Source organism: Amaranthus tricolor, chromosome 17 (genome assembly GCF_026212465.1).
Source record: "Amaranthus tricolor cultivar Red isolate AtriRed21 chromosome 17, ASM2621246v1, whole genome shotgun sequence".
Classification (NCBI taxonomy): Eukaryota; Viridiplantae; Streptophyta; class Magnoliopsida; order Caryophyllales; family Amaranthaceae; genus Amaranthus; species Amaranthus tricolor.
The window spans coordinates 8504472-8520534 of NC_080063.1; the positions used below are offsets into that span (position 1 = coordinate 8504472).

At 32.8% G+C, this 16063-nt stretch overlaps 1 protein-coding gene across 16 annotated transcripts; it reads right to left on the reverse strand.

The window, feature by feature from the left end:
• Nucleotides 1-282: 282 nt before the first annotated feature.
• LOC130803998 (uncharacterized) lies at nt 283-15287 on the reverse strand. Of its 16 annotated transcripts, none has more exons than XR_009039972.1 (13): nt 15018-15179; nt 14723-14877; nt 13042-13478; nt 10607-10640; nt 9337-9947; nt 9202-9250; nt 8964-9089; nt 4142-4243; nt 3911-4002; nt 3677-3830; nt 1005-1148; nt 866-920; nt 582-721 (listed from the first exon to the last, which is right to left on the reverse strand). XR_009039972.1 is itself a non-coding variant. In XM_057668266.1 (12 exons), exons 3-12 carry the CDS (start codon nt 14861-14863, stop codon nt 443-445), a joined length of 2025 nt encoding a protein of 674 aa, XP_057524249.1. In that variant the 5' UTR covers nt 14864-14877; nt 15018-15070; nt 15186-15264; the 3' UTR covers nt 283-442. The 16 variants fall into 16 exon arrangements, 6 of the variants coding, with proteins under 6 accessions (XP_057524249.1, XP_057524250.1, XP_057524248.1 ...); XR_009039973.1 differs by having other exon boundaries at nt 585-751; XR_009039974.1 differs by having other exon boundaries at nt 585-760.
• Between the last annotated feature and the right edge of the window lie 776 nt (nt 15288-16063).

Consider the following 16063-nt stretch of genomic DNA (forward strand, 5'->3'; position numbering starts at 1 on the left):
CCAAAATCGATAATTATAAAATAAGTAGTCATTACCAAGGTAACGAAGCATTATTAATTATGAAAAAATAAACACTTGTTCGTTCTTAACAATAGTGAACAAAATTTAAATTGACTTTTTGACCTAATCTCTTTTGTTTGCTATTATTAAATAGCAAACAAACCCCTACTTAGGCTCAGATAGAAAACATTGGAAACATTTATTTCCGAAGCTTATTTTAAAAGTCTATTAAAATAAATTCACTAATTTCAAAAAGTTGTTATGAATGTTGAATGCAGTTAATCAAGAAATATCAGTGTTGGTAAATAAATGCAACATAAGACTGATTCTCGTTCATTTAATATTAATAACAAATGATCAAGAAAGAAATAAAACCCTACTTATACAACACCTTAATCTGATCAAGCTTAGATACTCGGATCTGTACAAAGATAATATACACTCAAACAGCTGATTCTTCAGTCTTCACTTGTACGTACTCATGTGAATCTTGATATTCTGTAAACCTCTTTGGAAGATTTTTGGCCACAAGACTGCCTCCATTATACCCATCCATAAGCTGCCTTCCTATCTTCAACCTCCACTCTGAGCTGTCGAACTGCTGCTTCCGGTCGTGAAAAACTCTGTCGCAGTAATTTAACATTGTTCCCAAGCCGGTGTTTGGAGTCCATCCGTAATCAGCTAAAACTTGAGCTTCCCCTTCACTTAAGTCTTCTCCGACCTTTTACATCAAGCACAAAGCAACGCTTCACTGTAGACGCTAAAAAAAAGCAATCAAGGAACATAAAAGGACGCAAAATATAGTAAATTAAGTTGATGAAGTCTGATCCTAGTCAACTTAACAAGACGGAAAACGTTCTCTCACCATAGCCGAACATAAAATGGAAGCAAATAGGGCGAAGAGGGCAGAGATGAAACAACTGTAACACAAGGGAATTGTAGAATCAACTAAAAGACTTAGAAACATGGAACAAGTAATAGGCTGATAATGGGTTGATTCATACCATAGTCAGGATCATGTAGACACAGGCACATGCAGACCCAGAAAAAGAATTATGTGAAAATGAGTCCAAGATAAATGCATTCCAAAAATATTTGTTTGAGCCAGGCCACTAAATGGAAGGCATAGGTCTTATTGCCAAGGAGACCTGTCTTGGCAAATGCAACAACTTAATTAAAATAGGCATAGTCAAAATCCTTCTTCAGCAAAACAAAGGAAAGGAGAGTCGATACCAGCAGCCTATATAGGACTATATGATCTAGCAAAATGCTCAAAGCAACATCAATATTAAAAAGCAAGAAAATCTTCTTTTGCGGAAGTAGGCTGAAGAGAATTTTGTAAAACGATGGTCCAACGACACCGCACATAAAACAATTACAAAGGAAAATTCGTTGACTAGCGTATAATTAGAATATGACCACAGAAAGTACCTTACAAATTAGTTTGTTAAGATTTGACACTCTTTTGACCATTATACAACTCTAAATTCCCAACAAAGGGCAGTAATCATCACCATTTTCCCTTCAATTTAGTGAACTCGCAAACCTCTAAAAATCATATTTAAGTAATAAGGCAGCTAGCTAATCCCGAGAACGCTAAAAAGCAAATATTTTTGTTTTTCAACAAGGAAAACATCAGATACACATGATTGTCATGAATCAAGCAAGATATTAATGCTTCCATATCAAGGAGCAACAAGAGGGCAAGAATAAAAATTAGCTGTAAAATCTACTGTGAATGTGTCAGAAATCTCTGGAGCCTTTGTGCTTATGTGGATAGTAAAAGGGAAAAAGAAACATAACATGACAAAAGGATGAATTATTGTACCTCATGTATAGCTCCAGACCTCTCTGAAAGTCTGACCTGCTAGTAAGCTTGCAGCAAAAATCTATCCTACCTTCAACCTTTCCCCATTCTTCTCTTCACTTATTTTCTCCTATTTCTCATTCACTCAACTGATATCCAATGCTTCTAACTACTTTAACACTTATATGAAAAGAAAAAGAAAAAAAGAGGAAGGCCATAATTTATTTGTAGGTGACTATGTAATTGATTGTACCAGCTCCAACTCATTCACGAAGATTCCTCCAAGAGTAAAATAAAGATATAGTATGGCCCATTTCCACCATGAATACTAAGCGAGTAGTATGGTCCTATGAAAAATCCACATCAAACAGTACTAAAGGATTCTTTTGCCCAAGAATCCTCCAAAAGAAAAAGGTCTTCACCACTCACTAGTACACTTCAACAACAATGCTTAAGTCTTAATCCCAATAATATGAGGCTAGCTACATGTAAGTGTGGAAAATCATTCTAACAAAGATTATTCAGCTATATCTAGTACTTATATTAATTTAGGACTGACAAAATCAATTTTCAATGATTATACATATATTTCCTATTTTCATTCATTTCTATCTATTGCCATATATTCCTGCAAATCATAGTTCTTCATGTCATTTTTCACTCATGCAAAGCATTTTGGATCTAAGTGGACCTTCTTAGATGTAAACCAACATTTTAATGAAAAATGTATTTTTTAGTCAAGAAAAGGTCGAGAAAAAAGAAAAGTAAAAGAAAGAGAGAAAAATGTTAAAGATTATACTATGAACTTCTTCACTTGTACAGTTATACACACAAAACCAGAAACCATTCCTCATTTTAAAAATAGAAAACGCCCCTTCTTCCTCAATTGTTTCACCCCTTTTGCAAAAGTTAAAGAAACAAAAAACATAGTACACAATGGTTGAATGTGAAGTGTCTTGAATCAGTGTAGAGCTTCTTCAGGCGGTGGTAATTTCTAGAAGGAGGATTCAATAGAAGAGCTTGAAGAATCATATTTGGTTTGTAAGAGAAAAACCCCACACTTCAGATCGGTGATTTGACTGAATTCAAATCATGACCTAGGGCAATTTGACCTGCAAACGTACTTTAATTTGGGACGATCACATCCAACCGAGATTTATGGGGGAAGCGTGCGAAACAAGTGACACTACCAACGACGCCAATGACATTGTCAAAGTCTTGATCCTAACCTATAGGGTTGGCCACATTAACCAAATAAATTAACATGAGAGATCCTTAATACAAATATTATACGTTATCAGCCCTAACGTAATACTTATCTACATCACAATATCGCAATTGTATTATAAAGACTTATGAGGTAGTACTTGGAAAAATATCGGTTAATACAACCACGAAACCATATGCATTGACAGCAAAGTCATTCTGCAATTTTTACCGCAACCAAAATTGTATTTGCTCACTAGACCTATGCAATCTAAGCTACCCCTACCTTCTTATGATGATATCTCCTGAAAATCCAACATTCTAATCCATATGATAGCGTTGATATAATGGCAATCCAATGTAACCTTTCATACCTCGATCGCATGCTAGTGCAGTAGCAGCTTTCCTTTTTATGTCACCCTCACTGAATCATAAGTTTTACATCTTGATTAATATCTTTGTTATCGTGAAATATTGATCCAATGTACTTAAAACACTCACTTACAAAGAGCTCACTTGTATCTAACTTTACAACATCCTTGCTATGATTATTTGTGTTAAAAACGACACCCTTGCATCTTTTATGAATTCTTTTCAAGTTCATAAAATTATCAGCGGATGACAGAACTAAAGAAATCCATAAAATTAGTCAAGGTAGATTACCACCAGAGGTCTATTTTCTATTAAGGTGATCCGGCCACAGCTTGTAAGCTTCATTGCGGTCACTAGACGCTTGATCTGCCACGCCACAGGAACAGAATTCAGCAGCTCAAAAAAGTATGTCGCAAAACCATATTCTGGACGTTCCAAAACAATTCTGCACACAACAACTTGATTAAAAAGCTACAAATGATAATATAAAATATTCAAAGATAATTAATTGCCTGGAAACACCACCTGTTATGTCTTTGGAACACAAATATAAAAGATTGAAGGTCTCGGCACCAACCCCATTCAATTGGCCACTTTTTATTTCGCAAATATCTTGTCTGAAAGCAACTCAATGATTAAAATAGAAATAGAAAAGTTATAGAAAAGCATCATCTCATACAATTAATTAACAATATATCAACACTAAATTCAAAGAGACTATTTCTTTTCCAAAGCCATTACATTCCAAAACTTTACCTGCTCTACAAGTGAAAGGAGACAAGACAAGCAATAGTCGATTTTCGCACCCTTGGAGCGTAAATGAGGAAATTTAAGAAAAGTTTGACGTTGCCAAAATAGCTGCATAAACAGAAACAACAAACATCAGTATCTTGAAAATTTTAACATCCTCATTTCCTCAATGCTCAAGATCAAGTACATGTATGATGTCTCGAACTCCTAGTTCCACGGAACATTCTCATGAAGGTCATGAATATAGTACAAAAACAAGATTAAACTGAATCGCATTATCTATTGACCAAGTTATAAAGGTTTTCCAATATATTGAATAAACTTAAAGCAGTATAAACTGTGTTTTAGGCCGGTTCAAAGAACTCATGATTTTAGTATAAATTTATTGGTATGATAACTGCATCACCATGACCACAACCACAAACGTGATCAAACAAAATTATTTGTTGTACAATTATGAGACAATCAACAACATTACACACCATAATGCCAATAAAGTTATTTTTTGGTTGACCCTTGATCATAAACACCATCTTCAACGCCACATCAATAAGTGCATATGATTCACCGAGTAACTTCAGTCAATAATTCAAAATAAAAGGAACTAAGAAATGGACATTTAAGACATAGTCAATCAAGATTTTGGATGTGGATTCTTCGGCATGTCAATTATAAAGTATAGTATTTTTTTTTTTGTTTACCGTATATATTATTAGTTTTAAAATAAAATTCTTTTTATTCCAACAAATGGAAAAAAACTGAATAAAAATGTCCTAATAATGGAAATATAAAGAATAAAGAAATGCATCATCTTATGAAGAATTCAAGTCTTCCATTGATGTGTATTTAATTCATTAACTAAAACTTGATTATTACTTTTAGCAAAAAATAAAATTGAAGTCTACCCATGGAGTTTCAATAAATTTCAACAAGATTTATGGTTGCACTAACATGAAGATGACTTTGCCTTTGTCTATAGATAGACATTTTTGACAATGCAATTGAACGAGAAGAAATTGAATGGGGACTCTAAAAATGCAATTGTGGAACTTTCAATTTTAAAAAGGTGGAATAGAGGTTTTGATTGGAGTTACAATGAAAAAAAGGAGAAAAGAATAACAGTTGGAAAAAGGACTTTTTAGAGAGCAAGTGAAAAAGGACTTTTTAGAGAGCAAGTGCCACTCATGAGTCATGTGTGAAAGTTATGGTGAAGTAGAGAAAGAATAGCAAGGAAGGAGTGAATATCCAATCAAAACAAAAGAGAAAAGAAGCAGGGAGAGAAAATTTGTATGTATACTTTTCCTTGAACCGTTTCAAAAGACATGAAGTGTATATTTTGAAATGACTGCAATATACGCACAAATAGACCCAATACAAACTAATTTATTTGCCCAACAGCACAAGTCTAAATATTACCAATTAAATTACCTTAATCGAATTAGGCATTCTAGTTTGGAACAATTGATATCAATAATTCATCCTTTTGTCTATCTTTTCAAAATAAACACGTGTTTAACTCAAAATAATCCATCTTATTGGAAATATTACCCCAATAAAATAAATTGGGAAGACTAAATTGATACTTCCCAAATATACCCCAATAGAATGGATCATATTGAGTTAACCAAAGTTAATTTTAACTTACATTTATACCCCATAATAAATCATAGTTACTTATATAACTTACATTTATACTCCCAATTTTTTTTTGTAAAAAACATAATTGAGTTTATTTTGGGAAGAAAACCCTGATAAAATGGATTATGTTGAGCTAACCAATACTTGAGTTTGTTTTGAGAAGATAAGCCAAAAGATCAGGGTCTGCTTTATAACAAGAGCAACATGAGCGACGGCTCAGGGCTCCATTATTTTGAGGGGCCTAATTTATTTGATATATTTATTTTACATTTATTTTTTAAGTAAAGGCTATAATATTTTTACATAGATGAAAAGGTGATAGTATAATAAATGGCAATGATTTTCCATAATTAATGGTCATTTGTGAACTTGACCTTGTTAATGACTAGTTATTTATTTTTGGGTTAATCATTGGTGGATATAATTCGATATTTTTTCATCGATAATCATTGTGTTTAAGTGACTAAGTAATGATATTTTTAATTTATTGTATTTTCTAGGTAAATAGGTTAATTGAGCATATTAGAGTTTTGTCTAATGGATAAAATTAGTAGTTTATCAATTATCACTTGAAAAAAGGGATAACGTTTGTATTTTAAGAATTCATTGTTTCGCTTTCGCTTAGGGCCTCAAAAATGTCCAAGACGGCCCTGAAAAAGATGGATCATTAATATCAAATTTTTCTACTAGTTTTTATCATGTATGTAACCATAACAATAGCACTTTGTGTGATGCAAACCTGAGTTCTTTTGTTACCGAAATTGTAAGTTCTAAAGATTTAGCATCCATAAAAAAGTTCGAAAAAATCGTATGAAACTTTTTTGGACATCTCAAAGTATTATACAAGTAAGAACAAGATAACAACACTTTTGGACTAGCTTTGCTATCAATATTTATGGAGTAGTATGGTCATAAATATTTAAAACAAGGGATATTTCATGATATACCACTGAGTTTCTTCGAAATTCACCATATACCACACAAAATGTTTTAATTCACCATATACCATTGAGTTTTCGTCCGTTAGCACAGAATACCATTAATGACAACTGCCGTCAGTGTGCCGTTTGTGGTAAATTACCAGTATGCCCTTATGCATTCAACTGGTGCCATTGTTAGGGTTTTTGAAAATTTGTATTTAGTTGGTTGTTATTTATCAATCAATTTCAGCATTCTAATGGTATGTAATCCTTATAAAATCCCTCCCAAAATTCGTTTGCGTCACAAAAATTCGCATATTTCAGCTGATGTAATAAATTTCAGCTATCATCAGATTTGTGAAGAAAACCCAGTTGCTGAATTTTCGGAACACGAGTCTGTGATGGGGTTGAACGTGATCCATTTTGGTTGATTTCTTGCCTTCAATCACGTTCTAAATTGAAAGAAATTAAGGTGGTACATGATTTCATTTTGAAGAGTAAAATGAAAGTATATGTGTTTGTAGATAATAATTTGATTAATGGGTATTTGAGATTTGGGAAGTTAGAGGAAGCCCGTAAGGTGTTCGATGAAATATTTGAACAAAGTGTTGCTTTTTGGACTGCAATGCAAAATGGGTATTTGAAATTTGGTTTTTTAAGAGTTTATGAAGTCGGGTATTGAAGCAAATGGGACGATGTATGTGTGTGTGTGTGTGTTGATTTTGTGTGGAAAGAGGCTGAATTATGAGCTAGGTAAGCAAGTTCATGCTTGTATTATCAAAGGTAGATGGAGCAAGTTGATTGTAGAAAGTGGTATCTTGTATTTCTAGGCACAACCTGGTGAATTTCAAAGTGCTTTACGAATCTTTGATAGGATAAACAAGCGAGATATAGTTGCTTGGACTACGATGATCACTTCTTGCTTGCAACAGGGTTACAGTGAGAAAGCGTTCTCATTGCTATCACGAATGCCGGTCAACAGATATTTTCTGAATGAACATACTATATGTAGTATTTTGAAGGCGTGTGGAGAAGAAAAGGCATTGAAATTTGGAAGGCAATTGCATGGTATTGTAGTTAAGAAACTGATCAGAAACAATATTTATATTGGTATTTTTTTGGTGAACAGTGTTCAGTGTCAAGTTGTTTTTGAACAAAATGTTAACTACTTGGTTTGTATGACACTTCTTTTGTTTATCACAATTTCAACGGTTATAATTTTATAAAAATGGTATTTGACGCAAAAAAAAAAATTAATGGTATATGGTGAATTAATAATTTACCACAAACGGCACACTAACGGCAGTTGTCATCAATGGTATTTTGTGCTAACGGACGAAAACTCAATGGTATGTGATGAATTAAAATATTTTGTGTGGTATATGGTGAATTTCGAAGAAACTCAGTGGTATATCATGAAATATCCGTTAAAACAAAGCCATGCATGAGGAGGAAGTTCTGAAGCTACCATACACTCAACCAAAACAATCCAAGGTTCAAAATACTCAAAAGTCGATCTAATTCTCCCTCCAACCCATCACATTTATACTCTGAAGTCCTGATAGAGTTTTGTACTTCTAATCTCTTGGCATCCTATTATTCATTAACATGAGATCTTGGCAAATAATTCGGATCCTATCAATTTTTGTGAGTGTGTCTCCAGAGCCGAGAGTTATTTTTAAGCACATAATTACAAAACTAATAACAAAACACTACCCCTTCCCTTAGTATTTTTAACCTTTATTGTCCTAGATTGTCAAGGTTAGAATTGCAACAGAAAGTAAGCTTGGCCTTGTAGTTTTGGACCTCAAGGCTCAAAATTTTACAAAACATGTCTGTTAACAATTCAAAGTCAACTACTTAACCATCACCAGTGCTAGGATCACAAAATCCAATTGAGAATACCTCAATATTACAAATTTTACTTCTGTACTGTACTATAAGCAGAAAGCATTACCTTGAAAAAACCTCCGTTGTATCATAAGCTAGCACAAAAGGATGTATATAAAAATATCCAAAATAAAATATCCCCATAAAAAAAAAGAAAACAATTCATGGCAAAAAATAAGCAATTGAAGTTTCTATCAATATGGTATCAATATCTTCAGTAATTCCGCTTAAAAGTACATCACTTCCCGTGACCGTTATTTTGCCAAAAGTACAATTAAATGTGATATATACTCACAAGAGGAGCACCTTTAGGTTTTATGCATTAGCTTTAAGAGAAAATAAAATTTCCAAGAAAGCGTGCAGAAAAAATTGTAAATTACCTGTGATATAACAGCTTCAAGCTCTGCAAAACCAACTTCACCAATAGAATCATCAAGGGCGTCGTCAGTATTTGCTTCCCCATATAGTTTTATTTCTTCGGCTAATACTCCTCTGTCAAGCAAAACCTAGAAAAGAAAAGATCAACATTAGAAATGATTTTATGCTGGACTCTACATAAGATAGAAATTATGTCTATGTGAGATAGAAAAAATGGTGGTCAGATGAATCATTTACTACCTTTAAAAGCCCAGGAGCATCTTCCTCTAACGCAGTCTCAACTGAATCACTGCACAACAATTTAAGAATATATAAGAAACCAAATCATACAAGTAAGTTATGTAGTACTAATGATAGGATTCATTTAAAGAATACGTTGCAGTTCTTCTCTTCTTCTTAGGCCGACTCATGCTGATTGATTTGACAGACTCAAAGACATCACTACCAAATTCCATTGCTGATGCCCCATCTTCCATGATCTCAGGTGTTCCAGATGCATCTGAGCTCGGAATTCCAGATGACAGAAATTTGACCCGATAAGCGAGTGGCAAGTGATCTAACTCGTCCAGAATAAATTCAGAAAACACGGGCTCATTCTTCACACTTAAGGTTTGGTCAATGTAAGAGTTTGGCATGACATTATTTCCTTCACAGTACTGTTCATTAATATCAACTGGTTCATCTTTCACTTTTGCAAGCGATGGTAAAACTGATGTTTCCACAATAGTAGTTTCTTGGGTGCAAAAAGATTTGCACCCTGCAGTCAAAGGGATGGACTTAATTGATACTAAAGATTCAGTCAAAGATGATGAGCAGTACTTAGAAGTATGGAATGTCCCATCAGTTGCAATTTCTGAACCGAGATTTTCGTAGCCATTTACTTCATGATCTATATTATTCTCAATCACTACATCTCGGATGAAATCATTTCCGGCACTTTGAAGCATAACTTTAGAAAAAGTAGACAACCCTCCGTCATCCTGCTCCTGAAAAAACAAGTAAATTGAAGCCAGAATTCAGTACTTTTGGATAATAATCTCAAACGCAGTAAAAAAATGTGCACCATACAGAAGTGACACCTATTGGTATAATAAGTATAATATTGCTGCCCAAGTTCTTGAAATGGCTTAAGGGCCTGAAGTAAGTATAGGGAAGCCCAGCAACACTGAACCAAAAGGCTCATTTGCTATATTAATGGTGTCTTAAATTTGACAACAAATGCATCCTTGGAAGAAAAAGTATTCTAATATAATTTAGGAGCATTGTTGGTCCAATCTCTTACTTATTCACACAAAAAACAATAAACAAATAAATCCTCATAAGACTGACACAACAATAACCCTTTATACATCCTTCCAATGGTGAACATTTATGGAAGCTAGATGTACACAACCAAGTCTCAAAATATTTCAGACAAGTAAACATAACCAACAGAAATTTCCCTTAACATAAACAATTGTCAGTTCTAGACATTAAATTAGAGGAAAAAGCTACATCTCATCGTCAATACTAGAAATATAGCCAAAAGGCTTCCTTTATTAAGAAATTAGCACAACTAGAAATCATCTCCAAAATAATCCAGAACAAACAAAAGCCAGTAAATTAAGCATCGATCATAAATCATATCAAAAGTACCAAATATTACCTCGGCATTTGATCTAGAAGATTCCATGAATTTCCTGTCAAAATAAAAAGAGAACAGAAAGACTTAGCATAAACATTGACCATGTAAAGCTTGAAGTTACAAATACACATTTACATATCTTGATTACTCCTATGACCTTGGGTTACCAAAATCCATGAAACTCTACATAATCTTGATCATATCTATCTTAATCATAGATCATTTTGTATCATGCCATGAATTTCTTGAACTCTTTCTAAGAAAGGAGAGGCCCTAAACCTCATGATTTGGCTTTAAGCCTCAAAATGATAAATTATAGGCCTATGAAGAGTTTGTATTTAGAATAGTAAAAGTTTCACAAAAATGTTGAGTTTGTTGCTACAAACATTAGAACTAGCATGGCTTTTGCTTTTGAAGTAATCAGAACTTGTTCTTTAGCTAGCACCAAATCTATCATCCAATACTATCACTCATCTTTCTATAACTCACTGTTGACCCCTTTCAAAGTTGCTATTGTCTTCATTTCAAGTTTGAAATCCCATCAAGCTGAAGTGTTCCTTATAAATACCAAGGATATTAAGTTAAGATTAGGTCTTGGCTATGTTAACCTAGACATGAGTGTTGACGTCGGGCACATGTCTGAGTGACCGACTTGGTAGTGCTTGAAATTTTCTAACAAGGGAGATATCATCCAAAGTTTGGACATGAAACGCTAATTAGTACAATATTTTACAATATATACTGTAAAATATCTAAAAATAAATGGTTGCATAAAAAAGTATATAAAAATAAAAAATAGCTAATAAGTGAATATTAGAAAGCTAGAAAAAAAATTTGATAAATAAAATAATCTTTAAAAACAATACGAAAAGGGATGAGGTATCTGTGAAGCTCAGAAAAATTACAATACAAGACTCCAATAATTTCTACAAAGATCTCCTAACGAACACTCCAAAAAAAACCATTAGCCTTTGACCAAAGCGAGGCTAGAAACTTGACTCTACCGCATGTAACAGAAGAAATCAATCCTTAAATGTTTTTCTATTTCTCTCTATCCAAATGCTTCAAAGAATGGCAAAGATGCAACATCTCCAAAGATGGATAAGATTGGTTGTTAGATCCAAAACCAAAAAGAATCTCATTTGAAGGAAGGCTTCAGTGGTCTAAAAGTCCACCACCCACTCCAAAGATGGATAAGGCTAAATAAGCTCTAATAAGGTGAATCTCTCTCATAATACATTTATTAGTGGGTCGAAAAAATGATTCGAGTCTTATTATAGAATATTGATCTGAATCTGAAAAATCGACAAATAAAATGTAGGTGAAAAGGTAAATCTTCTTAGCGCTTTATCAATTGATTGAAAAATCTCTTGAGTTTGTCAACTTAGGTAACAATAGAATACCATGGAATTATGAAATTTCACTTACCAAAAATCTCAAAAATATTCATGTGATTTGTGCAACATCCTAATACAGTATACAAATATGAAATGATTGTAATAACATACTTAAATGTTTTTTAAAAAGAAAAAATCAATTGTGAGTATTTGATACCATCTTCATACATAACAGTTAACAAATAATATTAAATCAGATAATTAAATTACATATATGTAGATTTACACTCAAGGACATGCTCAAAGAACTAAGAGGTTGGCTTACCATTCAATTCAAGTCAATATGAGTTAGTTAACACTTATTTCTTAAGTTCAAATCTGATTAATTGATTCAGAAGTAATTAAACTTAAAATAAAGTAGGTTGAAAAATGAGTTGTGTCTTCACTATTTTTTATTTTGCCACGTTAGTTTAACATCCGGTCAATTTTCATCCGAGACAAATTATTCAATGAGTCAATCATACCCTAGATCAATTAATAGTCGGTTGATTATAATTTACTTATAGCCGTATAGGTTTCAAATATTGGTTCAACTTGGGTTCGGTTTATTATAGTGTGAGGTTCATGTCGATTTCAGTTAACCTAACATCGATTCTCTTTCCATTCAAATTCAAATCTTTCGAGTCACCATTTGATTCAGTTGAACATCATATTGGTTCTGATAATGCACCTTGAGTTACTAATTCAATCAACTATTGAATACAAACAATCAGGTTATGTGTAAAAATTTGAGTTGAGTCTATTTTGCACACCTCTAAGCATAGGAAGTACAAAAGAAAAAATATAGGTTTTGGCAACAAAATTAGTGATAAGAAATCCTAAACCTATATATTAAAACAAATGAAAACAAAAAGGAAAAACTAAGATTTTGTGTAACAATGATATTGGCTCTACTAAAATTAATTTAAAACAAAAAAAACTAGCATTATAGTTTTTAAAAATCCTAAGCATAGTTAAATATGAAAAATACAAATGAGGTTTTCTTGTTCAGACTAGACACGATCAAAATGCTACAGACATTCAAAGATGCTTCTAAAAGATATTAGCAAAGAGTAGTACCTGAATAATAACATTTTCCTACGTTCTTTCAACAAAATGTTATCCAGAGTATCATCAAAATCGTAGAAAATCTCTTGCTTAACATCACTAGCTTGCCCACTTTCACTAGTGTAGCTCATTAAGCAGTCTTGCAGAATGTTATGAGGAACATCTGATGTTGTTCGATGTAAAGAAGCACCTGCTAGATCTTTAAGTTGCTCAGTGTCAGCTTGTGCTTCAGAAGCTAGCACTTTACTAGAAGAAATGAAGCAATTTTCAAATTGCGATAGACCATAGTCTTTAGGACATTCCTCATAACGATCAGCACGACTATCTGAAGCTTGCTGAATCCGTAATTCTAAATCTTTGGCAAATAAGACCATGCTAGAACAATTTGCACTTTGAATCAGCTGCTTTTCAGTTACAGTTTCACTTTCAGCAAAACAACCACATATTGTCTACAGAAAATAAACAAATACACTGAGATAAAACATAATAATAAACACAAAACCGACAATATAATCCAAATAATCTTGTAGTCTCAAACAGAAAGTATGCTCTTTACCATTGCAGAGTAAAGATTGCTTCTACATTACTCGAAACCTGGCTGTATTGTCAGAAATTAACTACACTGATGCAAACATAAACCAGATTCCTCACTAAGTAGCCATAAGAGTAGTCCACCAATATTCCAGTACCGGAATAGAAAAGTTACATTCTTACCGGAAAAAATAAAAACACTTTCAGAAATTTATTTTTCTGCCTTTTCCGCTGTTTGGTTGGGAGAGGATTTTAGAAAGAAAAGTGAGGGGGAAAGAATTTTCAACCCAGTGTAGATTGTTTCCATCCAAAAAAAAAAGGGAAACTAAATTTCCTTCCCTCTCTAGCTCGCGCCCCTTTGGTTAATTTCTTTCTCTCTGCATTTTGTTTGTAGTAATTAGTAAGCCGTTTCAAAATTCATCTTTCTCCATTTTCCTAAATGTTACCCACCAATCAAACAATAGAAAACTATTTTTGAACATTTTTTCTACCATCCATCAAACTACAAAATCCATTAGTGCGTCTAATTAGAGAAAATACAGTTTCCTAAGAAAGTGAATGCCACAGTTTCCTTTGTCGAGTTTGCAATGAAAGAAAAACGATTTTACAAGGGTTGGAAATTAGTTTTCAATATTTCCTTTGCCGGAACAAAAGCCAATTTCCTCTCTACTCTCTTCCTCTTCCTTCTTCTTTCATGTATTCTCTTCACCTCCTTTACATTCTCTTTCTTCCCATATTTATTCAACAAAACAAAACAAAAGAAAAATATTTAACAATGATATATTCCACCTAAAAGTGTAATCCATTGATTTCATAATCCATTGAAACAATTTTCCACCAAACGAAAGAAGCCTTAACCACCCTAACTAGAAGTACTACTTCTAATTTATCATAATGCGCCAAAACTAGTTTCCCCTTGTGCTTTTCTCTTTAATGTGAAAACTAAGTAGACTAATATAAGAACACACCTATTATAAATAAAACCTTAAATCCTCGTAAAATCAACCAATTATATATAAAAGCATATCACGTACGAGGGAATCTAAGAAATTTTAAATCACTAAATTTTTATAAAGAAAAATTTACAATGCTAACATTACAATTTACAATGCAATTTTAGATGTCTAACAAAGACAAATAAACATAAGCAAATGAAGAATACCTGAGGCTCAGATTTAACTTTTACAAATTCCTTTTGATGTTTAATTAAATGCAACATCTTCAATCGTAACCGCAGCGGAACGCAATCGTATTCCTCTGACCATCCGCCATCACCAACTCCCACCCTCAGATTGGTCGACATCCTAACCTAAAACCCTGAAAAACCTCAAAAATTTAGAGAAATCTATATATTTCAATTTTGAAATTAATTTCAATTTTCGAAGTTAATTTCAAATTAGATTGTACAAAAACATAACATTATGAATTCATTCGCAAAACGAAATTCGAAAACTTACAATTACACCAGAAGATTCGATCTCAATGGTACTACTGGTACCATGAAACTAGCCTGGTTAGGGATTACTTTAGGGATTGAGAGGCAAATTACGATGAATAGATTTGGCGCCAGATTACGAAACCAAGCGAATACGAAAATTGTAAGATAATAATAATAATGTTATTACCTGTTTAGCAATTGCTAGTTTGCTACCGTAGCTTCGGTTCAGTCCCACTTCAAATAGCCCAGAGTGTATGACTGGTCATAGAGAACATTTTATATATTAATTTTAGATTAAATTATTTTGAAAAATATTTCTACATATATATGGTGTAGTTTTTTATATATTTATACTATCTTAGTTGGCATATTTATATACTATTATCACATAATTTTAGAAAATTTAAAATTAATGATCTATGTGTGCCTTGAGTCTTAGGTTTAAGTGTGGACATATGAGTACAAGTATAGCATTGTTTGAGAAGCAATATAGCAGCATTTCAAGAGAAAGAGCTAAGCCTTTGGTCCAGGAACGGAAGTTAAAAGTCAAGTCGGTTGCACCTTCTGTTGGCACCAAAGTCAACTCGGCTTTAGACAGAAATCTAATGTTGAAGGTAGCGGTTTAAGTCGAGTTGCAAGTTGCTCTTGCCCGTTTTGTTCGTTGCTTTGTTCTAGTCCTATGCTATTGTAAGTATTAGTGGGTAATAAATACCCCTAATACGCTAGATTAGAAGAGTTAATCTCAAGGCCGACTATTAGGGGAGCACCATGAGCTACTGCTCAGGACCCTGATTTATAAGGAGTCTCATATTTTTGTTATATGGTTAAAATTAAAATATAAAATTTTTTTTATTGTGTAGAAAAATTAAATGAATAGTGAGTTTTATAATTTTATATATTCACATTCAATCATTTTTTAAAAGATAATTATATTAATTGGTTAATAAATTTGTGTTATTAGCTTGTGAATGATTAGGATATACTAGTATAAATTATTATAGGTGAGCAATTTATCTCTCTTGATGATTTTTAATTTACTATTTTTATTATTAGTTTTATCAAGAT

Coding starts and splice junctions, on each gene's coding strand:
- LOC130803998 (XM_057668267.1), bottom strand. CDS start 14,863: ATGTCGACCAATCTGAGGGTGGGAGTTGGTGATGGCGGATGGTCAGAG. Junction 9,948..10,606: donor CTTCTAGATCAAATGCCGAG/GTAATATTTGGT, acceptor TTGTTTTTTCAG/GAGCAGGATGACGGAGGGTT. Junction 9,090..9,201: donor ATGCTCCTGGGCTTTTAAAG/GTAGTAAATGAT, acceptor TTTCTTTTCTAG/GTTTTGCTTGACAGAGGAGT.